This window comes from Vespula vulgaris, chromosome 18 (genome assembly GCF_905475345.1).
Source record: "Vespula vulgaris chromosome 18, iyVesVulg1.1, whole genome shotgun sequence".
Classification (NCBI taxonomy): domain Eukaryota; kingdom Metazoa; phylum Arthropoda; class Insecta; order Hymenoptera; family Vespidae; genus Vespula; species Vespula vulgaris.
Window position 1 is genome coordinate 2,731,058 of NC_066603.1, and position 12,833 is coordinate 2,743,890.

Here is a 12,833-nt window from a genome sequence, read left to right on the forward strand (position 1 = left end):
CGAAGGTGGTGGTGGTGGCGGTGGTGGTGGTGTGGTGGTGGTGGTGGTGGAGGTGTTGGTGGAGGTGGTGGTGGTGCTGGTGCATCAGCAGCAGCAGCAGCAACAGCAGAAGCAGAAGTAAAAGTAGAAGTAGTAGCAGCAATAGCAGGAGCAATAGCAACAGCAACAGTAGCAACGATATTGGGCTAAGAAAAAATAGTACGAGGAAGAGTCTCTCGATGCAGAAAACGATCGAGAACTACGACGGGTCGGCGACGACGATGATGATGACGACGACGATGACAACGACGACGACGACGACGACGACGACGACCGAATAAGAGAAACTAACCTAGATCTTTTTTTTTTTCCTTTTTTTTCCGTTTCGTTTTTTTTTTCATTCTCTGGTTTTTTGAGGGCAAAAGAAAGAAAGAAAAATACGAAATTATTTCAACATTTCGAAGCTCGATAATAGAACAAATTACGAAGTGAGTAGAAGTAGCTTTTTTAAACAAATTTTGAATTCTTCTTTCTTTTCCTACTCCTCCTCCTCCTCCTCCTCCTCCTCCTCCTCTTCTTCCTTTTCCTCCTCCTTCATCTCCTTCTTCTTTTTGAATATCGTTTCGATATTCGAGTCTTTCGTATAATCGAGCTCGATTATCGTTACGTAAAATCGTAGCGCGGCAAAAGCAGCGAAAGGAAGTTGACGTTATGTTCGAACACGTTGCACGTTTTTCTTATGTATTTTTTTTTCTTTTTTTTTTTGTTATTATTTTTTTCTAATTCTCCCACCTCTCCTCTCTCGCTCTCTCTCTCTCTTTTTCTCTTTCTACCTCCCTCCTTCCTCCTCCCACTCTGTCTGTTTCTCTCTCTCTCTCTCTCTCTCTCTCTCTCTCTCTCTTCTCTCTTCTCTCTCTCTCTCCTCTTTTCTCTTTTCTCTTTTCTCTTATATCACTTGTATCATCGGCGGAAATCTTGGCGTCTATATAACGATTCTATATACTTTTCATATTTTCTTCGATCATTCATGGTGGAAAGCTGTTACGATGAATACCTTCATATTTTACTTTAAAATTTGAATAACAGTTGCAACATCGCAACAATGATCCGTGTTTTTGTTTGTTATTTTTGTGAGGTTATGAGAGAATAATTATGTTTATTTTTGTATTTTTCTTATTTTGTTCCTTTTTCTTTTTTCCGTTTTTTATCAGTGAGAGTTTAGTTACATATAATGGTTATATGGTATAGTTTTATATATCAATTTATATAATAACTATATTATTGTTTATATTCAATATATAATGTTAATGTCTTCGATGTTATGCTTTGTTTCTTTGTCTAATGACAAAATAATAAGTTGTAATTTTTATTACTTAATGTTCATTATCAAAAAAGAGTTGTGTAAGATTGTTCGTTAAATCACAATTTACTTTTGGAAGTTTATATTTGTTATTACTTCGACTTAGAAAAATCTATGCACAGATGCCATATATAGGAGTTGAAGTATGTAATATATTTTTGAAGAATCATTGAAACTATACTTCTATTTATTTCTTAATCTTAGTATTATTCATTTATTTAATGATGTATAGAGAGAAACAAAACTAGTTAAATAATTTTCTTTTTAGGTTTCATCATGAATGCCAGAACGCAATTATTTGAATTAAGTATGGAGGGTCGGCAGGTCGACGAAGCTGTAGCCAGTATATTTCACAGCGTTCTATTTCATAGAAGCCTTGGAAAATTTAAGTACAAACAAGAAGGCAGCTATTCCGTGGGTACTGTTGGATATCAAGATGTCGACTGTGATTTCATTGATTTCACATACGTATGCTGTTCCTCTGTACATCTTGATCAAACCTTGAAAAGAGAAATATCAGGCTTTTCTGAAGCTTTACGTTCTACGGATAGTCCTGGTTCTGGTCAAATATCGTTAGAGTTTTTTCAGAAAAAAAAGAATCGTTGGCCGTTTCAGGCAGAATGTATACCGTGGGAAGTATGGACAGTGAGGCTTGAGCTTATAAAATTAGCAACGGAGCATGAACGTCAAATATGTAGGGAGAAGGTTGGTGATCTGTTGACCGATAAAATTCTATATATAACCGAGGTCATGAATAGGCATGACTATTTACCAAAAATGCCAAATCAGGCTGAATTAGATTTGATTTTTGATACTTCTTATCCGGACATTCAGCCTTATCTCTTTAAATTGTCTTTCACAACTTCTAGCCCATCGAGTTCTACCATGGGTAATACAATGAAAAAGTTGATTAAGGAGACATTGTCCATTTAGTCGTAACATAAATTTTGATCCTCATAGATTAGATTAAATTAATCTTTGAAGAGAAGATTGATGTATAAAATATATAAATTTGTGCAGTTTCTTTTACAGTGATCACGTATGTATTTTACAGTGATCTGCTACTGTACCTTATACAATTTCGCTTCTTTGTTAGATCTTCTACTTTGCAATAATAGAAACTTTTGATTGTTTGAATGTAGTACGTTATTACATTGAAATAACATTCGTTTTAATTCGAGCAAACTTTTCACCAAAGCAGAGAATTTGCCAGTCCTGGGAAGCATTCTTCATTTATTGTCAAAACATAGTAATATGACTGGTGAGAAATATTCTATAAAAGGCATGTCTAATACATGCTGTATAGTTCGTACGTGAGTCTGTAAAGATAGTTCTGTGTCAGCAATATCATAATGTATTTTATAATATAGTAAATACATTACTGCGTACATTGCAGCTATCAAACTGCTAACGTACCTCTTCAACTTTATAGTACAAATAAATGTAAAGTTCGTTTTGTTTTGTACGTCATATATACGTCCATTGCGCGATTCAACACAATTGTTGATCATACTTTTAATATAAATCTTCCATTGCATTGGTTACTTCTGCAAATGTATATATTAAATACATTTTGCAATTAAAAAATTGTATTGTTTGCGCAATGATCTGGCTGTTCGATCACAAGAAGTGAAATCAGTTTTAATCTTTCCAAAACTTAAGTACTTTACTCTGCTAGTTTGTCAGCAGGAATAAAATAGTTAAGATCGATTATCACATATTGTACATTTTAGGATGTCTTAAGGAGACATGTGATACGTAAATTTTTAACATTTATTAGAAATGTGGTGCATGACATGTTTTTTAGTTTTGCAGATTCAAAACTTTCTATAAAAAGGAGTCACAAATCAAAAAGTGCAAATGTTTCTTTGAGTTAACGTGCAATCTAAATGCTTATGAAGGATTAAAAATACTAGAGTCAAAATATAGCTATCTAATTAGATGTTGTAAACTGAAAAGAAACTTTGCGGGGTATGTCTGACTTTCTATTAAGAGTTACCAATTAGTTTCCTTGCGTTAATGCTGCAATGTTTAGCGGTTAAAAACTAGTATTTGATTTAAAAATATGTGCTTTGTGATATGACTAATTTTGGTTTATGATACTTTATAAGAAAAGAAGAAACAGACAAAGAAAAGAAAAGAAAAATTTACTACCATTTCGAGTTCAATCATAGCTCAAACTTTGGCTCTCATTTTTAAAAAATAAGTTTTAATAACGTGTTTCGTAATTTATATGAGAATTACAGAAGAATCAAGTAATACTCACAAGCAGCTATCATTAAAAAAAAAAAAAGAAAGAAAGAAAAAAAAAACAAAAAAGAAAAACAAAGAAAAACAAAAAAAAAGAGACTAAAACAAAACAAAAGAAGTTCTTATATACTCTGCTTTGATTGTACTTCAGATATTTAATTTAGATCAATAGAAAAACTTATATCAAATCAAGAGACACGTATGTATGTACGGCATACTATTTACGTACGAATTAAATTTGCAAGATCTGTACCTCTAAATGCTACTCAAATAATATCAGTACAATATTTTTGAAACAGAAATGCGATATTATCAAGATTTAAAACATATATACAGTTTTTATTTCATATCGATGCAAGCTAAAGGAAAGAAGATCCTGTTTCTCTAACGTTATATTTTTTAGTAACTTGCATAATATATTATTCCCAATTATCTTTTTCCGAACTTTAATTGTATATAGATCTAACAGTTGTCCACGATTCTTGAATCCATCCATGCTTTGTTCACTTATTTATAAGATATGTAAATTCTTAAAGAGTGATCAGATTGCTTGGATTATGTTACATACATGATCATATATGAACTTTCTATATATGAATATATAGGCGCAAAGAACATTTTTAACTATGATATATGCATAAACGTGACTGTTATTTATTTTTATGAGTGATTCGTACAACGTATGTGTAAACATACGTTTGAATATATTTCTGGTAATAGTGTAAATGTGCTGATTAGCGAATTACTTTGTATACTGCTTTTTTTTTTGTTTGATACTATATAACACGTCTTTTTTTATTATTATTATTATTTTTTTTTTCTTTTTTTAATCAGAATTATAACGCTGTGTCTTCAATGTGTAACAGCATCACTCGTAAAACACACCGGGTGATACGAAAGAGGAAAACTAAAATTTTCAGTCCCAATTGAATTCTCAAACGTTTTGTGCCTTCGTATAAAGTTTTTATAGATGTTTAGAGGATAATGTCATATCTACTAAAAATGAAAAAAGAAAAGGAAAAACAAAGAAAAATTATAATCGGTTATATGAAATTAACAATATTGGACGGCCATTCATTTTGAAAAAGAAATAGAAAAATCTTTTCTGCACATTACGAAGTTTTGCTAATAGGCAGCATAATTCTGTTGATCATAATGTATTATCTAATCAGAGAGAATTATTTACAATTTTAAACTAAGAAAATACAAATGCGTATTTCTGGAAAGGAATTTCGTAGTAACTTGTCTAAAATAATGTAAATAAAATTAAATGAAAATATAAACTGATATACAGCCTGATACTACGAAAGCAATATCTTTTCCAGAATTCACTTCTTACTATATATATATATATATATATATATATATATATATATATATCTGCGGCTAATTAGTAGTAAATAATATGTAATATTAGTAGTCAAATACGCACAGTCATATTATCATTTAATTTATTTATCACTAATTATTTGCCCTTTTGATCGTTACTTAACGCTTATGAATTTTTTTCTTTTCTCTCTCTCTCTCTCTCTCTCTCTCTCTCTCTTTCTCTCTTTTTTTTCTTTCTTTCAGTAAGTAGTTAACTTAAGTAGTATAAATTCTTTATTAATAATTATATATATGTGTCTTTTTAAAAATATTCTTTCATCGATCGTTAAGATTAATATTTCTTTTACTTTAGTTCTTATTATGATTTGACTGTAACTTTTTTCCCTCGCACCACCCGGTATATACCCTGCACGAATGTATAAAGTAAAAAAATCTTTGATATAGAATTTCGTGCTGTAACAATTGTAATAAAGAGCAAAAGTTATATATAAATAGCTTTATATATATATATACATATAAATAAATCAAGAAATATTTATATATATAAAGTTAACTATACATATATATGCATATATATGTATATATGTATATATATGTATATATATATAATATACAGATATAAAAAGAATAATGAGAGAAAAAAAGAGACAAAGATAATAAGTGATTATGCGCGAATGCGTTTAGATTTCACAAGTCAGATAATTTACAATATAAGTCTATAAATAAAAATAAAAATAATAATAATGATAATAATAATAATAATAATAATAATAATAAAAATAATAATTAAAAAAATAATAATAAAGAAATATATAGTATGTACATTCTATATGTATACATAAACGTATATGTTATATACTCATATATATATATATACACATACACACACATATATATATATGAGTATATATTTATACTTACATATACAGATTGCATGTACATACCCATATACAGATATACACACACACACACATACATATAATATATAATAGCCAGTAGGAAAAAATCTGTACATTACTATATAACGAGAGGAAAAAGCGAAAATTCTGGTGTATAGTAAGAAATGATAGATTCGTTAGTTTTAATTTATCACGACGATTATGACGATGTTAAACGATTAATAATTATTAATAAACCACTGTATTTTATAATGATCGCTGTACGAACATATTATTATTCAACAACTTAATTAATTTTGATTCATTATTAAACTTTCATTATGATTATTGAACTATTAAAACAAACAAAAAATTGTGTTATATAAAGTATGTTTATCAGTAGTTATTTTTTTTTTCTCTTTAAGCAGCCGAAAACGATTCTCTTTTTTTTCTATCATTTTTCAAATGTTTTTTAATCGTCGACGTACCATCGGTCGGTAAGTAGCATTTTATCAACAATTTATCGACGGATAATTATCATATCATGGTATCGATGTAATTATAATCGTTTATAGAAATTCTTCTCATATTTTCCTGCTTATCATACTTGGATGGAATATTTTCAGAGAGATATCCTCGTATTTTTTCGACAAATTCAAAATATTTCGAATACCATAAATACTGATCTCAATGAAAGAAAGAGAGAGAGAGACGTGCCGCACGATCATCGCGTTCCATACGAATAAAACAATTTTATACAACCTCTGGGTTCCGTATATCTTCCTTTTCTCACTATTTCTTTCCTTTTCTCACCCAAGAAGGGTCTCTCATACAATCGAATTCTTTCGCAATAAACTATAGTCTTCCTCCCTTTTGTTATATTCCAATTTTCTCATATACATATACCAAATCTTGAACGTAAGCAGGATCATCAAGATTTTATTAAATTTTATGAAATATTTCAAGCATTTCTTGAAATGATCCAGCGAATTTTCATTATATTATATTATCTAGATCATTATTTTCGATCGGTAGAAAGATAGGAAAGAGCAGATAGGTTCCATAGGAATATTTTTTATTAGTTTTACATTCGTCTTAAAAAAAAAAAAAAAAGAAAAAAAAATTCTGCTGAAATAATACATTTATTATTTATTTAAGATTATGATTATTATTTTAGGATTAAACGTAATCTCATTTTTAATAAATATCGTATATCGTGTAAATGATATAACTTTTTATTTATTTCATTTAACGTTTAACTCAAATAAGTATACGTTATATTTAACAGATTCGATAGTGATTAGAAACGAATTAGATAATGGAATTAACGTATTACGTTGTTCGCTATGTATTTTCTAATTTTCTTTCTTTTTTCTTTAAAGAAAAAAATAATTTCTCTCATTATTTTATTATAAAAGTCTTACGCAATCCAAACTATAAAGTCGAAACGAGTTTAAGAGTTATTTCGCAAATGATGAAATTTCCAAGCAGTTTCTAACGTCAGCGGAAGGAAATAATCGTAAAATCTTATTTAAAGATGACCAATAAATAAGAGACCAACAGAAAGACGTTTCATCGGCCCAATCACATGATTCGATGTCTGTCTGGTTGAATCTTTTTCTTAATGTTTACTTTGTCTCCCAAAAAACTTCTTTTTTTCTTTCTCTCTGTTTCTTTTTATTTTTATTTATTTCTTCTTTTTTACTACTCTTTGTTTTTCGTCTTATTTTTACTTCGAAACCTTGAAAAGTATATAATTTTATGCGAGGAAACAATGCAAACTTTTGTTTAGATTACATATTATTTAATTATTTCTTTTCAACAATATTTTTCTTTATTTCTTTTTTCTTTCTTTTTTTTTTATTGCTTCTTCTTTGGTGATATATATATATAATTTTTTTTTTGAAACTTACGTGAATTTACAAATTTTGAAAAATTATCTCGAACATGAAAAATTATTTCGATGATTTCAATACTTAGCATATCGTTACAAAATTTTCTACTTATCATTCAATATACTTTATATACCGATTATTAAAAAAAAAAATTATATGTATATACAATTTTTCCATCCAGAAAACGAAGAAAAAAAGAAAAGAAAGAAAATAAATAAGAAAATTACGATAGATCGATGAATAGTAGGAGATCATAATCTAAATTTGTATAATGTAACATAACGATAATAATATAAAACACTAATATAACATATGATAATGATATATAATTTCTTTCTTTTTTAATCTATTTCTTCTATATTATCACCGATTATCTGTAAACATTTCATAATAAACAAAAATAAAATGAAAGAAAAAAGAAATTATGTAAATCATTTGCGTAAAAGATAAAAAGAAAAGAAAATAAGTAAAATTATGATCATGGTCGATGAAGAAAGGGAGCTGTAGAAAATCACAGTATTGGAAAAACGAAGAAACGGAGAGAAGTTACAAAAGAAGAAGAAGGAGAGGAGGAAGAAGAAGAAAAAGAAGAAAAGTAGAGAATATAGACAAGGATTGCGCATGCGCAGAAAAACGGCGCGACGGTACACTCCGTCTAGGTTTGACGCGAGCGAATTTTCGTGAGCGTTTTCAGTCGCCGACGGAAAACAGCGCGTGTCGGCTGCGATCGTCTTCGATCTCGCGTTTTAGTGTCGTGTGTACGTGAATAATATAAATTCAATCTTATTTTACGAATGATCAAACAGAAGAACATAAAAAAAGAAAAAAAAAAAACGTATATAAAACAAAAATATCAGATAATAAAAAAAACATCGAAATTCGATCATAGTGATCGTTAAAAGATCTTTCGATCGAGTTACGATCGTTTCAAAAAAAAGAAAAAGAAAGAATTATAAATAGTCATGATTAATGTAAATCTTCTTTTTCTTTCTTCTTTGTTTATGTATCCCATTAAAAGGATAAAAAAAAAAAAAATTGAATTAAATAAAAAAAAAAGAAAGATATGGTGCTCTCCTTCAAAGTGTGAAATTGTCGAATGGAATATCGATGGTGTCGATCGTACGAAAAGGATCGATAGTGTATTACAGATTTGATCTTTTTAAATTCTTTTCTTTTTTTTTGCAATTCTAATATTTTTAATTATATTATGTAGAGTTTAGAAGAAGGATCAGTTTCGTTCAGTATATTATACGAAATGTCGATTATTTCGATTGGTTTAATCATGAAAGAATTTTGAGATTTCGAATTTCTTCTTTAAAAGATAAATTTTGTAGAAATTGTGTTGGTTGTCAATGGTTTTGGTGAAAAAGAAAGAAATTAACGGTGCTGCCTGATGCGGTTCCTTCAACAGGTGGCCGAAATAAACGTCGTGTGTGTGTATGTGTGTGTGTGTGTGTGTGTGTGTGTGTGTGTGTGTGTGTACATGTGTTTATGTGTGAGTATGTACACGTTCATATTCGTAAAAGTTTAAATACTCTGAGATTTTGTGTCTTTTTTTTTTTCGTAGCGAAGTCACCATTATTATTATTATTATTATTATTATTATTATTATTATTATTATTATTATTATTATTAATTTGAAGTTATATTGAAATTAAAAATACATGAAAAATAGTTTAATATATAAAGTAGTTTAGAAGACAGTTTAATATGTTCAATTACAAATCTATTGAATATACAAATTGTAGAATCTTATTAGTTATAGTGATAATATAATTTTGTTTGAATAATAGTTAACTATGTATTAATATAATACAATTAATATAATACAACATTTATAATTAGAAGAAATAAAAATTTCATATTTCATTTTTATTATACAAATACATTCGTGATAAACTTTAGAACTAGTTAAAATCGTAATAATAATAATAATAATAATAATAATAATAATAATAATAATAATAATAATAATAATAATAATAATGATGATTTCGTTAATAAATATTTTTTCTTTTTATAAGAGGTATTAACGAATCATATCACTTTTTATGGTTGGAAGCAAAGTTTCATTAAAATTTTTATTATTCAAGTCAATCGATTAAAAATTCGTGCCATTCAGTAGAGAGATTATCGTAATAATAGTGCGATATAATTTCATTAAATTTTAATTATGAATGAATGAATGAATGAATGAATGAATAATTATTGAACATATATATACACACACACACACACACACACACACATAAATTAGAATTCACACGTTAGATACATATATAAGTATATAATATAGTACTGCAATCAAATTTCAAATTAAAATAATAATAGGAAATTGATAATCTTTATGAGTGAAATCTTTTAACACACACACACATACACAAGTAATATATATATATATATATATATATATATATATATATATATATCCTATGAAACCAATAACTTCAGGAACTCATTTGACTAGGATCATTGGAAAAGAGAGATAGGCGGATAGATAATAAGTTAGATAGATAGATAGATAGAAAGATAGAAAGTAATAGAGATAGAAAGAGAGAATAAAAAAAAAGAATAGAGAGAATAGAGAGATAGGAAAAGAGAATGAAAAAGAAAGAGAGATAGATAGATAGAGATAGAAAATCGATAATGATTTATGCGGTTAAAACGAACTCTAAAATTCGACTTGAACATGAAAAAAGTAAGAGAAACAAACAAACAGATAAAAAGATAAAGAGATAGAAATAGAGTTCAATCTCTAACTTTTCCTACGGATAATGATAGAAACCTTTTCGAGCTTTTAACTTTTATTTCATTTCATTTGTATTATCATCGTGCTATTATCCTAACAAAAGGAAATGATAATAACCTGCAATTTTCGAGGAATCGTTTACTTACTCTTTTCAACAGACACTTCAAACTTCACGTCGAATTCACATAGTATCAATAATTTATAAAATAGAGAGTATAGTTTCTCTCTCTCTCTCTTTCTCTTTTTTACTCTTTCATTATCATTATTATTAAATCTATTACGTTCACTACGATTCGATTTTTCTTCTTTTTTCTTTTTTCATTTTTTCTAGTCCATCTAAAGAAACTACTCGATCTAAAAAAGAAAAGAAAAAAAAGGAAAAGAAAATAAAAATAAAAAAAAAAAGAAAGTAAAACGTTTCATCGTTCGATACTCAACTCGTTCAATGATCCAAAAATCCTGAATAAAGATCTCTCTCTCTTTCTTTTTTCATTATTGCTATGAACTATTTGAACTTCATTTCTTTCGTTCATTACGATTCAATTTTCCGTAGCAAATGATTTTCTTCTTTCCATTCTTCCATTCTTTCTGAGATATTAGTCAATCTAAAAAGAAAGAGGAAAAGAAAGTAAAATAAGAAAGAGAAAGATTTCCTTGTTCGTTAATCAATTCGTTCAATGATCTGAAAATTCTGAATAAAGATCTTTCTCTCTCTCTCTCTCTTTTCTCTCTCTCTCTCTCTCTCTCTCTCTCTCTCTCTGTCTGTCTTATTGTTACTATTGACTATTTGACTTTCATTTGTAGCATTTACTACGATAACAATTTCCTCTATAGTGATTTCTTTTTCTTTCTCTTAAATTCTTCCTCTCTTTTCATTCTTTCATTCTTTCTAATCAATAAAAAAAAAGAAAAATAGGTAAATAAAAAATTAATTAAATAAAAAGAGAAGAAGATAAAACTAGAACGTTTCTCCATACGCTACTCAATTCGTTTAACGATCTGAAAATACTGGATAAAGATCTCTCTCTTTCTCTATCTCTATCTTTCTATCACGTTGTTACTATTGACTATTTCGTTTAGTCTATCGACTATTTAATTTTCACTATCAGGATTTTTCTTTTACATTCTTTGATTCTTTCTAATTAATTGGGAAAAAAGGAAAACACAAAAAATAAATAAATAAGAAAAAAATATAAAATAGAATGTTTCTTCTATTTCTTCATTTGATACCGAACTCGTTCAATAATGGAATAATGAAAATTCTAAATAAAAATCTCTAACTCATCTCTCTCTCTCTCTCTCTCTCTCTCTCTCTCTCTTTTCATTGTTTCTATTGACTTTTGACTTTTATCTATTACATTTAGTACGATTCAATTTTCCGCATCAGTATTTTTTCTTTCTCTCTTTTCGTTCTTTCATTCTTTCTAACAAGTCAAAAAAATAAAAAAATAAAAAAGAACAAAAATAAAAAGAAAAAAGAAAGTAAATAAATAAATAGAGAACGAAAAAAATAGAACGTTTCTTCATGCGTTATTCAACTCGTTCAATGATTTGAAACCTGAATAAAGGTCTCTATCTCTCTCTCTCTCTCTCTCTCTCTTACACACAACACACACACACACACATACACACACATTGTTATTATTGACTATTTGACTTGTATCCTATACCTTTTTACTACAATTCAACTTTCCGCATCAGAATTCTTTATCTCTCATTTCATTCTATTCTCTTACTGACGCTGATTAATTAAAAAAAAAAAAAAGAAACATAAACGAAGAGAGACATGAAAGAAATAAATAAATAAAATAATACGAAGTGAAAATTAGGAAAGTAACAAAAATAGAATGGCGTTTGTTCATTCAATAATTTAATTCATTCAATGATCTGAAAATCTCTGTCACTATCTCTCATTGTTAGTATTGATTATTTGATTCGTGTCTATATCTTTTACTACGATTCAATTTTCCGCATCAGGATTTCCTTTCATTCCTCCTTTCATTCTATCATCGTTCTTTTGATACTAATCAATCGTCAAAAAAAAAAAAGAAGAAAAATTAAAAAGCATAAACAAAAGAAATAAAATAAAATAAAAAATATATGAATAGAACGTACCTTCGTTCATTCATTACTATAATTTATTCAATGATTTAAAAATCCTGGATAAATTCTCTCTCTCTCTCTCTCTTTCTCATTATTACTATTGATTATTTGACTCACGCCTATTCCATCTATTACGATTCAACATTCCCCTATCAGGATTTCCTTTCTTCTCACTTTACATCACATTTTCAGTTCTTTCATTCTGATGCTAAGCAATCCAAGAAAAACAGAGGAAATAAAAGAAAAGAGAAAAAAGGGAAGGAAGAAAAGGGGATACAAATTTAACGTTT

The 12,833-nt window shown here is 28.1% G+C and overlaps 2 protein-coding genes across 9 annotated transcripts in view; both read left to right on the forward strand.

The window, feature by feature from the left end:
- The first annotated feature begins 70 nt into the window (after positions 1–70).
- On the forward strand, positions 71–6,072 carry LOC127070582 (autophagy-related protein 101). Of its 2 annotated transcripts, none has more exons than XM_051008722.1 (2): positions 71–467; positions 1,608–6,072. In XM_051008722.1, exon 2 carries the CDS (start codon positions 1,616–1,618, stop codon positions 2,270–2,272), a length of 657 nt encoding a protein of 218 aa, XP_050864679.1. In that variant the 5' UTR covers positions 71–467; positions 1,608–1,615; the 3' UTR covers positions 2,273–6,072. The 2 variants fall into 2 exon arrangements, with proteins under 2 accessions (XP_050864679.1, XP_050864680.1); XM_051008723.1 differs by lacking the exon at positions 71–467 and adding an exon at positions 897–1,482.
- A 1,746-nt stretch (positions 6,073–7,818) lies between these two features.
- LOC127070556 (prolactin-releasing peptide receptor-like) overlaps positions 7,819–12,833 on the forward strand; it is a 71,502-nt gene continuing 66,487 nt past the window's right edge. For 3 of the 7 annotated variants that reach the window (XM_051008677.1, XM_051008679.1, XM_051008680.1), the window contains exon 1: positions 7,823–8,526. The gene's annotated coding sequence lies outside the window, so the exon portion shown is untranslated. Of the gene's footprint in view, positions 8,527–12,833 lie in introns of all 7 variants that reach the window. The other 4 variants (XM_051008682.1, XM_051008684.1, XM_051008678.1 and 1 more) reach the window with 2 other exon arrangements.

What these genes read in the sequence shown, in the direction of transcription:
- LOC127070582 (XM_051008722.1), top strand. Translation starts at nt 1,616, where the DNA reads ATGAATGCCAGAACGCAATTATTTGAATTAAGTATGGAGGGTCGGCAG.